The sequence below is a fragment of the Galleria mellonella genome, unplaced genomic scaffold (assembly GCF_026898425.1).
Source record: "Galleria mellonella isolate WM207_F2 unplaced genomic scaffold, CSIRO_AGI_GalMel_v1 utg171, whole genome shotgun sequence".
In the NCBI taxonomy this organism is placed as follows: Eukaryota; Metazoa; Arthropoda; class Insecta; order Lepidoptera; family Pyralidae; genus Galleria; species Galleria mellonella.
Window position 1 is genome coordinate 3,872,406 of NW_026442014.1, and position 18,586 is coordinate 3,890,991.

At 33.2% G+C, this 18,586-nt stretch overlaps 2 protein-coding genes across 2 annotated transcripts; both read right to left on the reverse strand.

The window, feature by feature from the left end:
* Position 1: 1 nt before the first annotated feature.
* Positions 2 to 17,486, reverse strand: LOC113518275 (protein brown-like). Its single transcript, XM_026903120.3, has 12 exons — positions 17,339 to 17,486; positions 15,835 to 15,955; positions 14,808 to 14,856; positions 13,715 to 13,892; positions 12,724 to 12,873; positions 11,729 to 11,967; positions 10,094 to 10,258; positions 9,411 to 9,516; positions 3,497 to 3,721; positions 2,708 to 2,843; positions 1,792 to 1,998; positions 2 to 225 (listed from the first exon to the last, which is right to left on the reverse strand). Exons 1-12 carry the CDS (start codon positions 17,351 to 17,353, stop codon positions 44 to 46), a joined length of 1,773 nt encoding a protein of 590 aa, XP_026758921.2. The 5' UTR covers positions 17,354 to 17,486; the 3' UTR covers positions 2 to 43.
* LOC128200217 (uncharacterized) lies at positions 4,134 to 8,318 on the reverse strand. The gene is made up of 2 exons (XM_052892908.1): positions 6,797 to 8,318; positions 4,134 to 6,272 (listed from the first exon to the last, which is right to left on the reverse strand). Exon 2 carries the CDS (start codon positions 6,265 to 6,267, stop codon positions 4,396 to 4,398), a length of 1,872 nt encoding a protein of 623 aa, XP_052748868.1. The 5' UTR covers positions 6,268 to 6,272; positions 6,797 to 8,318; the 3' UTR covers positions 4,134 to 4,395.
* Positions 17,487 to 18,586: the final 1,100 nt, after the last annotated feature.

The following is an 18,586-nucleotide window of genomic DNA, read 5'->3' on the forward strand; positions in this document are numbered from 1 at the left end:
ATGTAAAATATATTTTTATTACAATTTTTATAAATAAACTATTTTAATATGCATATCCTTTGTTTTCTTCTCGTTTCAATCCAAAATAAGCTAATACACCCCACATTGACATAATAAACAGCAGCCCGAAAGTATCTTGTAGAATGAAATCATTAGAATAACCCTTGTAGATCAGAACTGATATGCCATCTTTGATACAAGGATCAGTACAATTTGATGGACAATCTGAAAACAAAAGCAAAATTACGTAATGTGGTTGATTATGAGACGTAATTTCTCTAAATCTACTATTAAAATTAAAATTTGATATCACAGCGGAGTCTTTACTATAAAGGACAATTTGAATTAATTTCTAATAAATTAAAGACAATATATATATATATATATATATATAAAATATAGTTTATGATGGTCCATGAAACAATAGTTTCACGAAATTACCCAACTAAAATATAAGGTTAAGAGATAAAGATTTAGAGCTTAGATTATTTAGATAGAGCATCAAGCCTTTAAAACAGGTAAATTTTTTGACAATTAGCTGACTCGTTTTTTTATTAAAGTTCTATATACATACGCACACAATGTCTTGATGTATTTATATTTAATTATTAATAAATAAAATATTTTTTGTGCATTAAACAGAAATTAGGGTGCATAATTTTAAAACAAAATAAATCTAGAAGTTATGAAGGTATCACTCATAACTATTTATCACGCAAAACTGTATGAGTATAAAAGTTGACCCGCTTTTCTCTAAGTATTTGTATGGAAACTATCTATATAATCTAAGGTTTAGAAAAATGGCGTCACGGAATCGGCTCCACTACCTATTTTAATAACCTACGGTTTTAACAGCGTAAATTAAAATAAAAAGCATAATTAGGTATTAATATGTAAATATTATATTAATATGCATGTTTATTTTAAATTACCTACTTACAAACATTCATAAAATATTTTACTACAATATAAATAATTTTATTTTTTAAACCACCATCGAGTATCACTGAACATACTTAAGTTTAACTGATAAAGAATAGCTATAACATTAAATCCGTCTTTTATACCACGTTTTATTAGTCAATAAAGTTTATACAAATAAGTAGTCCATCATTCATTTATTTTCTTAATTTCACTTGTTTTATCCCTTAATTTTTTTTAGTACAATTTGAGTCAATTATAAAATTTAAAAATATTTATCTGTCTGATATCGATTTACTCCACTCCTTATGGTAAGAATACAAGTTATCATATTGAATTAATATAATAAGAAATTATCAGAAAAACACAGCATTATACCTAGTGCAAGAGAAAGGAAATCCAAAATTATAATGTTAGACTAATACAAGTATTAGCTCTTTTTATAAAGGGGACTCTGGCCATGGCCCGAGCGACACAATAATAAATTTTAATTGGTAATGTATCAAGTAATTTTAATTCAATAACTACCAGTTTAACTTTCGTGTAATTAGATCGAAAAATCTCGACTAGTTTCAGAATCAATTCGTGATTCTTAGTCATGAGCGACTGTGATGCGCGCACGATCCGAATTGCGTATCTCGGCCCACTGAACGTGAGCTGTAGGCATCGTCACATACAAGGAACACGGCGTTCGGAACTCTTCGGGTATGTACGTCTGGTCTCCGTAGTCTTTCTCTTCGTCTGCCGTATTATTGCCACTGGTTGTGTTTATAAGCCGTCGTGTACATACAGTGCTCACAGTGTTGCCCTTCAACTCGACGTCTTCAGTATTGACCGTGGATGAAATTGTTAAATAATTAGCTTACTCACCGATATGATCAACCTGTCTCCAATATATATTGCTCAATGCATCCATTCCGTAGTAGAAATGGGAGAGATATTTGACTGGATACAACCAGACAGGCAACGATGTCAGCTGAAGGAATACCCCTGACACCAGCAGCAGTGGCATGTCCACGGCCGACATCACGTCGTCCATCAATCCTGACGTAAGGAAAATGGCTCCCATTCCGAGGCCTTGAAATAATTTTGTACCATATAAGTTGGTTATTAAAATCTATAAATTACGCACTATTTTTCATCCGACTTAAAAAAAAGAAGATTCTTAATTTTTTTTTATACAACTTTTATGTTCTTTTATGTTTGTTACCTCATCACTCCGTTAGTTCTGAACCGATTAGAATTTAAATCTGTACCCTGTAAATTCACACCATATCCCACCCTTCAAACCGAAACAGTCATGCAAACATAACTGCTTTACAGTTGAACCCGAATGGGACAGAGGACCCAAGCAAACGACTTTTGTATAAAGTCTCCCTCTGGTAAATATCATTATCAAAGTGTAGTTATCGTACCCTCTCAAGTCGACCTCTACGCGGCCTCCCCTAGAAAACAGTATGATTTATCTAATGGTAGACGACTTTACGCTATATTACAACTAGTATCACGTGAGGAAAGGGATTGTTAATAATGCGGACTATCAATTCCATTGCTAATTATATACCTGTAATATATCAGATCGACCTCCCCGTGGTCCCCTTGGAAACTATCGTACTGAATACCAGGTGTATTCATCATGAAGGGCTAACTAATCCTTTTATTCTCACTTATCACCCCTCACTGATGCCTCATCAGCGTATACCATTATCGTAGACGAGGTTACAATTCCATTATCATGCATTAAAAACTAGTATCATATATATAAAATGTAAGTTGATATTCTCACCAAAAGCAACAGAAGATAAACCCGTGAAAAATAAAGCTGTGATGAACTTGATCGCAGTGAGAACATGGTTTGGGAGCTCCACTGCTGTAGTCGCTACGATTACGAGTGTGAATGGCCATATCACGCAGCGAGGTAACTGGAAAAGAATTCCTTTCAATTCTAATCTATCTATATAAATAAAAAAACCGTTAAATATGTTATAATAATAATATAATAATGTGTATATATTAGAGAACGGCTAATTATTGTTGTTTTAAATATTCGTTAAAGTCCCAAGAAAAATTGCCCATAAATACGTTTCTTTTTCATTTTGCTTTTTCCATACAAACTGTTTCTAGTTGCCAATTCAAATATTTCAATCAACTATTGACTATTAATATTTATAAAAACTAAAACGTATTTCAAACCTATTTTAACTGTTACGATGTTTTGTCACTATCTTTCAAATTTGGAAATTAGCGCAAAAGAAAAAAATAGAGCCAAAATAGGTTTATGTTTGCCGTGTTTATGAATAAGGGTATTACTATAGATAGATAGATAGAAACTCCTTATTGTTTTGACTTTTCACTAAAAGCTAAAAATCTCTTCCAGGCAACCTTTGAATGAGAGGAAATAATTTGATTGATATTTAATATATATATCGGTATATATCAGTATTTGATAACAATATATACGGTACTTACCTATTTCTCTTTATTTATTATTTATTTATCATCATCATCATTATCAGCCGTGAATTATCCACTGCCAAAACATAGGCCTCCCCTATAAGTGTTTAAATTAACTTACAAAACATAAAAACGTAGCCACAAGGTACGCCGAACAATCATACATTCCAACTTCTCTCTTGAAAAGCGTCAGCTCTGTACTGAAGATATTCAGGGCACTGTATGCTAAAATAAACGACAGTTCGCTTGTTAATAGCCAGAGCAATCCTTGCATATCCTGAGTACCACGTGGAGTAGTTCCAGAGACACCACCGAAGCATATACCCAACACCATTGACGATAACATCTGAAATTAACAAAACATTTTTTTATACAACTTAGAATGGCAAACAAGCTGACGGCCCACCTGATGGAAAGTGGTAACCGTCGCCTATAGACATGAGCAGTACCGTGGACATAACAGAGTATACTGTTTCGCTTATGATACTCCCCATGCGTTGCCATTCCTGAGGACTCAGATGTTATTCCTTTGTACCCTGTAAACGCCATATCCCACCCTTCAAACCGAAATACAGCCATGCAATCATAACTGCTTCACGACAGAAACACGAATGGGACAGAGGTACCCAAACAATCGACTTTTGTACAAAGTCTCCCTCTGACGTTATAAATGTGACTTGAGCCTCTAATTATTTTTTAAGATATTTAAAAAAAAACACACAAAAATAAATTAATTAAAAATTTGTGAAAGTATTGCATGTAGAGATGGGCAATCCACCTGGGTGGGTTTAAAGTCTGGTGGGTAAAAACCGGGTGTTTTGGGTTTATTGGGTTTAAACCCCATAAACACCCAAATTTTTGGGTGTTTATGATTTTGTACTTCATCATCGTCATCTCAGCCGCAAGACGTCCACTATACTGGACATAGACAATATTATTATGCAGCCTACAGAATAAAAAACTTTTAATTTGATTTTGAGTTTATTAAGAAAGAGATGAAAGTAAAATGTAAAACTACAGTCAATCACTGTCAGATTCAGAGTTATTACAAGCGATGAATTGTATAGGTTCGATAGGCTCTATTTCGTCTAAACTGTTATGTTCATTTACTTGCTCAATGAAAGCTTCTAAGGTATTTTCTTCATTAAACTGAATGTCCTCGCATTCAGCTTTATGTTTAAGATTCCAGTTATAACAAATGAATGAAATTTTTTCAGTTCTTTCAGTTGTAAGTCGATTTCTTTTGTTATTATGTATGTAGCCTTGGATACTAAAGGAACGCTCAGTGGCTGCCGAAGTACAGGGAGCTGATAGAATACGAATCGCTACTTTGCTTAACTCAGTGGAACCACAAATACCTTTCCACCATATTAGGGGCTCAATGCTATCTAATGAGCTCCATACAAATCCTCTGGCCCAAAAGTTTTCTTTAGCTTTATAACACGCCAAATCTGCCATTACATTTGACAAACTTAAGTGTTGGCTTAAATTGTAGATAAACTCCATACCCTTAAGTTCTTCCTCTTGAGTAAGTTCGACTCCTAGAGTCCTGGGGTCTAGAATATATGCTGCAAAATGTATTGGCCTCATTGCCATATTGCATCTTGAAGATACTGATGTTAGAATCTGCTGTTTGCTTTCTTCGCTCAATGTCGAAATCTCATTTAATGCAAAACGTATCTTAGCTTGTACATCTCTAAATGTAATGTATGTGCGATGCAAACGATTCTGGTCGCTCTCTAAGTAAAATATGCTTTCAGTGACTGGTTCCAAAATACTTATACATTCCCCTGTCTTCGTCCAGAAATCATCACTTAGAATTAAATCTTTAATATCTCTTGAAATTACCACATCTTCTCTAACTGTTAATATTTGCAAAGCTATCTTATTTGCTTTCAAACTTTTTAACGAAGTAACATGACTTCCCCATCTTGTAGCACAAGGCAATTTTAGTGTTTGTGTAGAATCTTCACCCTGCCTTGATTTTATCAACAAGGAACTTAATCGTTGACTCCTTTTAACAGTTTTTATTATATTTATGGCTTGCATAATAAACACAGTTACTTCTTGTATCTTTACAATATCTTGGCACAACAAGTTAAGGATATGTGCACAGCAACCGAGAGGAACAACATGTGGATATTTGAGTTTTGTTAATTCGAATGCCTTTTGTATATTTCTAGCGTTATCGCCAATAAGTACAAGAAACTTATTTGCTCCATACACTTTCATTACTTTTTCAACTTCTTGGCTAAGGTATTCACTAGTGTGAGGATTACTTTCTGTATTCAAACTTTTAACGTATGCAGGTTGAGGTTTTGATATAAGAAAGTTTATTATTCCTTCATTTCTTAAATTAGACCAGCCATCGCACTGAAGGTGTAAGTAACTACAAGCATTTAGTTCCTCATTTAACTCAAAACGCATTTCTCTATATATTTTATCTAAGTATTTTGTCGCTAAAGCTTTACGTGAAGGTATTTTAAATTTTGGTTGCAATTTTTCGAAAAATTGTATCCATAAAGGATGTTGCACCATCGATAATGGCGTCCCTGTTACAAATATAGCTCTCGCTAATTCTGTTTTTATATGATCATCGGTGTCTTGAAACTCAGCATTTATTGTAGTGTTAGCAGACGACGAGGGGCTTATAAAAGAATCATTTGTCTCTATCTCTGACAGTCCAGACATTTTGGTTTTGGACGAGCTATCTTTTATAAGTTTCATAGAGTCTTTTAATGTTTCTGGAGATTTTGGACAAGTGATAAGATGTTGAAGCATTTTGGCAGCATTACTGAATTTGTAGACCTTATTACAAAGCTTGCAAGAAACAGACTTGTTTGGTAAAGTACGGTAGTGCTCCCATATGCGTAAATCTTTAGGTCTCCCCATTGAACCTAAAAAAATGAACGATGATTAGTTGGTCTGACGAAAATTCAACAATAGAGTGCCTATTTTTTTACAATGATTATTTCTTGTTATTTACAATAAATTTATTAAAAAAATAATAAAATAAATACAAAAAACCTTTGTAAAATTACATCTCCTCGGAGGATTAAACGCAGACGCTAGTTTATTATCGTATTGTTCTGTATTTTTCTCAGCAACTTCTTTAATTCGATTAGGTACTTACGCATATTATGTTAAAAATAAATATCTAGTACACATCTTAGGCTATCCACCATTATTATCCAATGACGACTCTCAGCTAACTATGCACTATCATCCAAAATAAACGTGTATGGAAAATTTTATCCCAGTCGGTTGAGGATTGAGGATAATTGCATCAACATACGAACATACCTACATACTTTTATTTACATAACGCAAGCTAAATAAAAGCTTGTAATAATACATCTAATTTTAAGTTAAAATTGTTAAGTGATCATGATATAATTGTATCATTCAAAAATCCACTTACCTTTAATTATTTCTTGTTAAGTATAAATATTATTTCAAATCTGCTCCCTTAATATGCACTTTTTTACTGCTTTTCCTACCTAACACGTTACCAGGAAGTCACGTTACCAGAGTCAGAGTAATAGTGAACACGTTTGACAGTGATTGTCGTCGCCTCATATTCAGCGTCGACGAATAGGGAATCCCCAGTCATAATGTATTGCATGCGTGGCGGTCTTACTTCAAATCCATAAACAAAGAGATAATTACAGAACTCGATACTAGATGGCGCTGTTTTTGTTTGAAGAAAGTTTGCGGGCTAAAATACATAGAATTTCATCAATGACTTCCACAAAGAACAACATTTCTGTTTTTTCTAAGTCCGTATCTCTTCCGTATATTTCATAAGATATAAGCTTGGGCTACATTGTTATGCAACGTGATTTTGTCGCTGTCTTGCTAGCAGGGTTGACAGATATACGATTTAAATCGTACTCATACTATTATTTGTCTATTTTTTAATGTACGATCGTAAAGATTATGATCGTAATTCGCACAAAAACATACGACTTTTTGGTTACCTGGCAACATTTTTATTATGAAACGAACATGCTCACATCATCAGTCACATGCAACAATTTATTGGGGATTTCCCCTTCACATCTGGCAGTCCTGCTTGCTAGAATATAGGTAAGTCAGCCACAGTTACTGACGATCGATATTTAAAGGGTATTGTTTTTGTGCTAAATATTTCATAAAAACGTTATTTAATACTTTGTGGATTATTAATTTAGTTGATAATCACTGGAAGTAAAATGGATGCTAATTTGAGAGATCAAGATCTTCGTATAAAACAGTTAATAAAAGAAAATCTACGTAAGTACTCTTTTTATACCTAGGTAGGTAAGGTATAATAAACACAAAAGGTACTTAGATCGCGTGTGTTCGAAGCATTTATTCTAATAAATTTAATTTAAAATTGTAGAAAGAAAAAAATGTCTGCCAAGCCGTAGCCGAAGCCGATCTCCAAATATATTTGGCGATAGTGAGACCCAGTGTCCAGATGATTTACCCAGCGTCGTCGCAACAAAGAAAAAAAACGAGGATAAAGTAAAAGAAAATTTACTGAAAGAAGAAACAAACTGTTCTAAATGCTTAATTTATGGAGAAGAGGATAAAAGAAATGAGTATTTCGGACTGTTAGTGGCTCAAGAATTTAAATATATACGGCCATGTGTGCGAACGAGGTGTTATGAAGAAATTTTAAAGTATCTACGGGAAGCAAAAGGCCAACATGTTGATCAACTGCAACATGAAAACACTGAAAATTAATTACTTTCATTTTATTATATATAGATTTTTAAAATTTCCTGAAATATTATTAGTTAACGTTTTATTTAATATTGTAGAATTGATCAATACAATTTATAAAAATAATTTATTGGTATTACTTACATATTTTAAAAAAAATACGTAAAAACCTATTTTTTTGGGTGATTATGGGAGTTTATGGGTGTTTATTGGGTTTTTACCAAAGCACCGGGTTTAAACCCGGTGCTTTGCCCATCTGTAATTGCATGTGTGTTTTAATTTATAAAGTTGAATATCAACCAGTCAAGTGTTCCCAAAACTAAGACTACAAATGATTAAATCATATAAGGTCGATAGATATATCATGTATTCTTATAGATATCAGAAATAATTTGGAAAAACAATCTCAAATAAAATCATCTATCAAAAAAAGAAATACAGTAAAATTCATTAGCGAAGTAAAGTCAAATGTATACTACAAGAAAGTTCCAGTTTATTTATGTCATCTATTAAAATTATTGTACCTTATGAGTTTTTGAAATGGAATAACTATGAAATTAGCTTGAAGAAACATTGGTCTAATAACTTTACATTATATATAGTTTCAAAAACGTATTAAATCATTTTTTTAAATCATGCTAACTACATCTGTTGGTATGCCAAATGTACATAGAATTTTACTGTGCATTAAAAAATCTTTAAATAGTATCTTAGATAAATTACATATAAGAAATAAGACAAATAATATACAGAGTTCTTTAATATAGAACTGAGTACAGTCAATGGTACTAAATTCTCAATCAGGGGGAGAAGGGATAATATGGATACATAGGGATAATATTATAATATCGTTATTAGTATAATCCCTATTATATATATTGCTAGCAATGGGTAGCCCCATTGCTAGCAATATATCTAAGTCTCATGGATTAGTAGTTCCATTGCTAGCAATGTACCCTGTCAGGTACACCTCCTCGTAGTTTTCCCTGGAAACCATCGTGATTCATGCTTCGTCTTCATCCTCACCTATCATCCCTCACTGGTACCCCGCCAATATATACCGATGGTACAGGCTAGCAGTACCATTCCATAATCATCCATTAAAAAAAAATCTCAATCATAATTGCAATAACTACATTAATCGCAACCATGACTCTTCCTTTATTATGTTCAACATATAATAGACTTAAAGACAACTCTCATAGAGTTAAGTTCTCCTTTGTACATTTGCACAGCTCTGTCATATTTATATGTATTATTAGTACATGCTATTAGTACTTCAATGTACACGCAATGAGGTATGAATTAATAGTTTAAATACTCACCAAAGTAATAAACAATTGAAAAATATGGTTTCGTATACTCCTCTTCAGTGTTATCGATGACCTCCATAACAATAGATGAACTTGTCTAAACCAATTCCTTTTAGTGCTGAAATATAATTTCTTTATTTTAAACTATACTGTACCTTAAATATCAGCCACATCTACAGTTCGTTTAGTCTATAATCTTGTTTACCAGTGAAATTAAATTAATTGTAATCAACTAGTGAAATAATATTTTACTTGAGTTAAAAGTCTCCGTAACTAGCATACGGGAATAAGTTATAAAAATAGATGCAGCGTAAGATATCTGCACGTAAAAATTGTTACTTAATTGTTAATTCACTCTTGCACCACCTATCCAATTCTATCTGTTTTTCTTTTATTACAGATTATCTGTAAGACCGCCTTTTGTACCTTTATGTGTATATTTTAATCCACACTTTATGCTACTGTATTTCACTTGAATTTTCTATAATTGTATATTTTTATGTAAAAATAAATAGACAATAAAGAGTTAAATAAATAAATAGATAAAATATATAAGGATAGAAGACTTATGCACTGTATTCTCTCTACCAACCCTACAAGAGATTTGGCATGAAGATAGATTAATATTACATACACGCATATTGATTCCATCGAGAGTGATCTAAATTAAATCCAGTAGCAGTTGTAATACTTACATATTATTTGTCAATTCGATAGACGGACGCTCCAGATCATCGTATTCACACGACCGGTCTCGGAAAGATTCCATAATCTCCACATAACGGTAATTATTTAAATTAGATACCGTTTTAATGTAGTATTCCGCTGGATTGTAATTCTCGGGGCAATGGAAGTTAATCCTATAGATGAAAAATACAAATTAATAAATTATAACATTAATTTTTCCTCTCCATCCTAAGGTTGTCTAGAAAAGATTGTTATTTAGCGACAAAACCATCCATTATTGCTTCTTGTAATAAAGATTTTTTTTTATTCGTCAACTTACGTAATCTGTATCAATCTTGAACAATAAAGAGTTTTCCATTCACTTCATTCATTCAATTGAAATTACTTAACAAAAATCTTTGTCCAAAAAATAACTGACTGCTGACAAAATTAGTTAAATCTTGCAGCTAGTAGTTTGACATTAACCCAAGATTTCTGAATAAATACAGATATCCAATAAAATAGATTTTTTTTTAATATTGTCCAGCGATAGATAGCTATCAGCCATTAGGGCAGGTTATAAAATAATAAAAATTAGCTAAAAACATCTCATTTTCGTTATATTTTAGCTAATTAATATAACTATATTTTAAACTAAGATTGTAGCAACCATTTTAACTACAGATCACACTAAATTAGTAAGCGCATTGCTCGAGAACGAGCATCGCTTAGATCGATTTGGCGCTATTTTTGTTATTAATAATGGTGTATTAAGATTCGAAGTCAGTGACCCTTGTTATAGATTCATAATATAATTTGTAGTCAATTTTTCCACAACGGTGGAATTTTAAAAGCGAAATTGAATGTTTTCATTAAAGAAATATGGATCATAAAATAATATTAAAAATCATTCTTCATGGGAAGTTAACATGGATTAACCCAACGCAAAAACTGCGTATGCATATGTTTCTGCCGTAAAGCAGTTGTTTTTGTATGGCTATGTTTCAAGTTGAAGAGTAGGATATTACAATGAAATTACAGGATATAGAGGCATAACACATTGGTCGTCAGAAATGGAAACTAATGGTAACCCCCCTTCCCCCTTATGGAGGGGGGCTACATCCAGCAGTGAACAGTTGACGACTGATATAATAATAATAATAAAAAAAGGATAAAAAGAAATAATAATAAAAAAACCATATTTAAAATACTTTTAATATTAAATTCTTTTTTATACAACTTAGAATGGCAAACAAGCTGACGTCCCACCTGATGGAAAGTGGTAACAGTCGCCTATAGACATGAGCAGTACCATGGACATAACAGACTATACTGTTTCGCCCATGATACCCCCATGCGTTGCCATTAAGATTATTTTGAAAAACTAACCTACTAAATAGATTTTGATAAATTTCTATGGGATGAGTCTGTAAGCATATCCTTTCAAATAAAAAAAAATCCAAATTGATTTACAACTAACTGAGTTATGAGGAAACAAGCTCTCTACTGGACTAACCTCTGGTATTGCAGCTGTTCATAGGTAACCACTTACCATCAGGTGGGCCGTATGCTTTTTTACCACCTCAGTGGTATAAAAAAAAGCATAAAAAATGCCATCGAACTGAGAATTTCCGTCTTATAGAAGTCACTTGATAAAGTCTTACCTTGCAAAAACTTCTTTACACTCCTCATGGGACCCGTGAAATAGTAATCTTCCTTCTGCCATTAACAGTATAGAATTAAACTCTTTGAACAAATCACTCGACGGTTGGTGTACTGAGCATATCACGATTTTTCCCGCCACAGACAATTTTTTCAGTATATCAATGACTAAAAGTGCATTATAGCTATCTAATCCAGTTGTAGGCTCGTCACAGATTAAAATTTGTGGATTGGACAGTAACTGCAATTTAAAAAATAAAACCAATTGAACATTTAAAATAAATAAATTTAAACATACAATGGGGTTAATTCTGTGACACCATATCTCTTAATTTTATCAAAATTATTGTTTTAGGGACCATCACAAACTATATTTATAATAATTTTAACTTAAGTCTATTAAATATTTATCAATTCAGTTATGTCAATCACTGCAATATTTAATTTCGCTCTAGAATCATTCTTGATTCTATTTCCCATATTTCGAGCTAACCCATCGCCCATATCCAATAGCAAAAAAGGGTCGATCTATCATTTACGCGACCCAGAACTACAAAAAAAAGTCTTCTACATATTTTAACTACACATTTTTAGTACAGCCTCTAATCTTCCGACAGTTGCGGATTTGATTTTGTGTTCCTGAGAATGCCTGTTTGTATTGGTCTAAATATTTTCTATCTTATAATTATAATGTAAATAAGTAATTACATATTTTACATCTTTACGAAAAATAGTTTTATTTTTTTATACAACTTTGAATGGCAAACAAGCTGACGATCCACCTGATGGAAAGCGGTAACCGTCGCCTATAGACATGAGCAGTAGCATGGACATAACAGAGTATACTGTTTCACCTATGATACCCCCCATACGTTGCCATTCCTGAGGACTCAGATGTTATTCCTCTGTACCCAGTAAATTCAGGTACCTAAGTATTTGTATCAATTGTTTATTCAAGTGCACAGCGTTGTTTATTAAGTAACAAAAGTGGTCATACCGATGTAGCTATAGATAGTAGTCGTCTTTCTCCACCAGAGAGCGACTCAATTGAAGTATCTTTATGAGCAGACAATTTTAGTTCCTTGATCAATGAATCTAGAATAAATTTGTTCGATGCCTTCTTCCAACTGCCTAATTTTATTTCTATCTGTAAAATGTTGAAGCAATATTACATAACTATTAGTGATATTATCGATATTTACACGAATTAAAATTAGAATTTTGGGGAAAAGGGAAATGTTAGTAATGAGGTTCAACAGCCTCATTGTTAATATATATTAGGTCGAACTCCACGCGGTTTTTTCCTAGAAACTATCGTGGTTAATTCTTATGAAATTCGTCACGACGAGCTAACTGACCTAAGGGTCTACCAAGAAATACTTTCCGAAATTTCGGGGACGAACGAAATAGAAATTTGATGTTAAAATTATATAATACATGCCGTTTAAAATTATTAAAAATATTAAAATATCGTTCCTCTGGACTATAAGGATAGGATTTATGATGAATGAAACGTTAAGCTCCATTTACTGGGTCGATTTAGGTATGAACAAAAATTGAGCCCGAAAATTCGGAATTTCATTTCATGGTATGCCCCCTGTTTTCATTTTCACCTATTATCTCACACTGATGCCCCGCGCAGCATATACAAATACAGTGGGATTACTATTCCATTCTCACCCATTAAAAAAATTGGAGTTGGAGCTCAAGCATTATTTTTATGTAACTTTAAATATCAAACAAGGAAACAATCACAAAAGACTCACATTTAAACATTGTCATTCTTTAGATATTAATAGAAAATTTATATCAGTGCAGAGAATTTTTTATACCACTAAGATGGCATACAAGCATACGCCCCACCTGATGGTAAGTGGTTAACGTAGCCTATGAACGCCAACAATACCAGGGGTACCACGCGTGTGTTGCTGACGTTTACGAAAAATTCTATAGATAGATGCAAAATCAAACTACGTCAAGTTACTCACCATAAAAATCAAATGCTCCATTACGCTCAAACTGTTCACGAACACTTCAAACTGCGGGAGAATTTCGACCACACCCTGTAGCGTCTTAACGTTACGGCCTTTAACGGTCACTGTCCCCTTCGACGGGAGGGTGCATTTCCCGCCCAAAGCAACTAGAAATGTCGTCTTGCCCGCTCCGCTGTAATAACAATTATCTTATCATTGTTTTATATTAGGCTTTTTTTTTTGGTTGATATAAACAAAAATAAAAAGTCAAATATTTTTATATTTAATATTCTGAGATTATTTATTTATTTAGAATGTAAAAAATGGACTCTCATATCAGGATTGTTTCAATATGTGTATATTAGGGTTTTCCGAAAATTGAAGGCTATAAATATATCATCACCTATTTCGATATCACCCATACTAGTCGAATATAATCAATTCAATGAGGTCCTTAATTTTGATTAATACTCAATAAGCGATATTTAATATATCCATTATTTAGAGTAGATATTGTAACCAAAATATATGGATATTGGTACATATTAATCAACCTTAGTAAAATACGATGGGCGGTATATATCATGTATATTTGCACAGTTTCAGATACATTACCAAAAGGAGACTTTGTACAAAAGTCGTTTGCTTGGGCACCTCTGTCTCATTCGTGTTTCTACCGTGAAGCAGTCGTGTTTTCATGTTTGTGTTTCGGTTTGAAGGATAGGATATGGTATTCAATTTACAGGGTACAGAGGAATAATACCTGAGTCCTCAGGAATGGCAACGCATGGGGATGGGGTATCATGGGCGAAACAGTACACTCTCTTATGTCCATGGTACCGCTCATGTCTATAGGCGACAGTTACCACTTTCCATTAGGTGGACCGTCAGCTTGTTTGCCATTCTAAGATGAATAAAAAAAAAACAAAGACATTAAATATCGATGTTCCAATATACATATAATGTTGATATAAAGAACCCGATTCAAATGAACATAGATATTCGTCCGGTATGCGCGATATCGAGATAGGTGATGCCCTTCTTTCCCAACAACCTCCAGAAGAATCTTAATATATAAATATAAACATGTGTCAGTAAAATCACGTACCTTGGTCCAATGACTGCCGCAAATTCACCATCCTTTATGCATCCTGAAACTAAACCAAAACTTAGACCTTCATGTAAGTTTTATTCGACATTATATGTAATACACTATATAGTCATCTTTTTACCTTTTTTTACGTAACTTAGGAAGGCAAACAAGCTTACGGCCCACCTGATGGAAAATGGTAACCATGGTTTATAGACATGAACAGTACATCTCCAAAAATATGAAATATGATCCTACGTGATTGCAAGTATGCAAAAGTTTCAAATCACACACACACACACACTCAGTGAGCTTTAGAGAAGGACATGCTCAGAGTTTCTTTGAGCGAGAGAATCCGAAATGAGGATATCCGTAAAAGAACAAAAATCATCGACATAGTCCGAAAGATTATCCATGTGTTTGTATATTTACCTTTATAATTGTAAATGTATAAGTTAAATAATTTTTTGTTGTATAAATTAAATTGTATTTACAGACTTGTTTAGCTGTGTGTTTATGTTTTGATCATGCTGTGTACGCATATTTTTGGAGTGTTAGCTTGAACAAAACATTATTGTACTGTATAAATTAATGTAACCATGTTAATTCTCTGTAATGTGTACCTATTGAAATAAAATAAAATAAACAAACTAAAGTAGCAATAGGCTGGTGGTATAACTCGAAGAACAGAATAGAGGTTCTTGAGTGGCGTTACCGTACTAGTGAATGCAGTGTAAGACAACCGCCACTAGATGGAGTGACGACTTCAAATGCATTGCAAGAAGTCAGTGGAGTTCAGGCGGCTCAGGACCTTCTTTAGCAGTCTATGGGGGATGCCTATGTTCAGCAGTGGACGAATAATAGCTAAAATAATGATGATGATTTGCCAGCAATAATATTATTAAATTATTTTACAATAATATTTGTTTTCTACTATTATTGTGATTTAATTTATTGAGTAACCCCGCTGGGGACGCAATATCCTACAAATACATATATACTATTATTTACTCAGTCACCCCCAAAATGAAGTAACATTACGTACCATTATTTAATATTATAGTTTCAGGTTTAATCTGTTTCCGTCTCCACCACGACCACTCCTCAGGAGTCCAAACTGTAAGCCCATCGAATTTAATGGCCTCATGATCATCTGGTCGGTCTGTCTGTGAAATATTTTATATATATTGTATACTTTTTTTTTCTTTAAACACGTCAATTCTCTTCAACAAATTGTATATTGCGCAACTTTAATCCATTACAGATGCCTTGCCTAGCACTTGACGGCCGATGACTAGTCGACCGTCGAATGGGCGACCGGAAGATGATTGGGGTTGCCCAATCGAGGGCCAACCACTCTATTATTTCAGTAGCAGTCTTAGGCCGTCGATCTTACTTTATGTCCCCTAATTTGCACTTTATCCCCAAATATATATACTCTATGTGCCCAATAGATTTTTTTTTAATGGGTGAAAATGGAATGGTAACCCCGCTTGCGCTACGGTATACACCGGCGAGGCACCAGTGGAAGATGATAAGTGACAATAAATGCAGGTCAGTTGGCCAATTATGATGAATTCGACAAGAATTAACCATGATGGTTTCCAGGGGGAACCGCGTGGAGGTCAACCTGAGAGGGTATATTGCTAGCAATAGGGCTATTAGACCTCATTACTAACAATCCCTTTTCCCCTGCCCAATAGAGTAGGCATCCCGCCACCCGTATCAAATAGCGGGGACGGGATACCTGAATAAATTCATCTTCTACTATAAAAAAAAGTCAATTCCAAACGCAATTTTTAAAACACAATTTTCAATATTTTTAATATTTTAAGAGTTGTCTTATTGAGGTGTACTAGCATGTCAATTAACTAAATGACTTCCTTATCAAACCGTCATTGAAATTCTAAATTGTAATGGTAAAAAAGTATACAGTAATTTAAAAAATACAAAGTCATTCAGAAATATAGAAAATTTTTACTGTTATTTTATTTATAATTAAATACTTGGAAATTTACTAATTCCGAATTGACATAGAAATATTATTAAAGTATGAAAATAATTATTAACATATTTCATAATTTAATAATATTTCAGATTTTTTTTTTGTTATTTGAATAGAATTATTTTGTTTAATTCCGCTACCTACGCCATACATATGTGTAACTGCCAACACTCGAAAATTGACCAAACACTATTACTATCAGAAACTCCACAACCTTACATATTAGTCATCAATCTCCGACTGTCATTTTGTCCACGCACCTTTTATGACACGTGTTTCGCCTCTAAACAAAGCTGCGAATTATTGGGCGCCAAACGGTTAATACTAGGCTCCGAATAGCGATCTAATAATTTGCCTAAGATACCTCTTTAAAATAGAAAAAAATACCCCAGTGTACTATGATATAGGACCAATGGGTCAAATTTAATGAAAAAAATCCATTATAGTTTTTTTATCTTGGCGTCTTAAAGCCTCCACCAATCATAAGGACTAATCGATAAATATATGTAATAAAAAAAATAGTATCAAAAACGCCATGACTTACCCTGAGTAACTCCATCAGTATAATTAAATAAAAGTAATTTTTTACGACAATTAAATCATGATAGTTTGATAGTTTTTAATGATGATAATGATAATTGAATACAAAAAAGGTTAACGTCCCAACAACAACTGACTTGATGAAATGAATTACACTCGTAGAGCACATTAAGAAAATGAATTTAATCATTAAACAAACATGATAATGATGTCTTGTTAAATAAGTTTACGTTTGCCATGAGATTTGTTTCCTATTTTGAAATAACCTAAAACGTGTAAGTACCCAGTTTACGATAGTTCCTACAAAAAGTGGGTTATTCTTAAAACTCTTACTAGGGCTACAAGCAAGGACGTATAACTAGGTATACCATCTGAGGCGTAAATCCATCGGATGGAGCCGTCACTTAATGAAAAAATCTTGATGTTCAAGTTTCATTATATATAAAATATATCACTAAATAAATATGCATATTTACCAACACTATTAGAATTAATGTATTTATTTTTGGTTATACTTGAAAATATGTTGTTGAAATCTTGATAATATATTTCTATATTTCGTATCTGTTCTTGAGTATAATACTTTAGAAGAATTCTCGCTTTTTCTATTTTCATTGGTTAGGAATGCAAACGAACAAATGGCCCATCTAATGGAAAGCGGCTACCTTCGCCCATAAACACCTGCAACATGAGAGGAGTTGCTTGTGCGTTGTCAGCTTTTTAAATATTCGTTGGCACATCTTTTGAAATGTCACATATAATATTGTAAGAGAAAATCTGAAGAAGGGGAGCTCATTACACGACCCAAATGTACGAGGTAGAAATACAGAGGATGCATGGACAGACTATGACCAGACTATGATCAGAGGTACGGTGTTAAAAGGTCAAAAAATTTATTAGAACATTCCCTATTATACAGTTTTTTTTTTTTTCATAAATACAGGGGGCAAACAAATGTGCGGCTCACCTAATAGTAAGTGACTACGCCGCTCATGATCACCCGCAACACCAGAGGCATTGCAGTTGTGCTGCCAGCTTTTTATAACGGAATATGCTCTTTTCTTGAAGGTTATTATGTCGTATCGGTTCGGAAATACTACTACTGGAAGTTGATTCTAATTTAATTATTGTAATTAATTTAAAAAACTTTACAATAATTAATGTTAGATTGTTCCTATACTCATGGCAACTTGAACCAGAGGCCCCTTAAGGGCGGAGACCCGTGGTATTTTGCCTACTGTGCCACCCTATT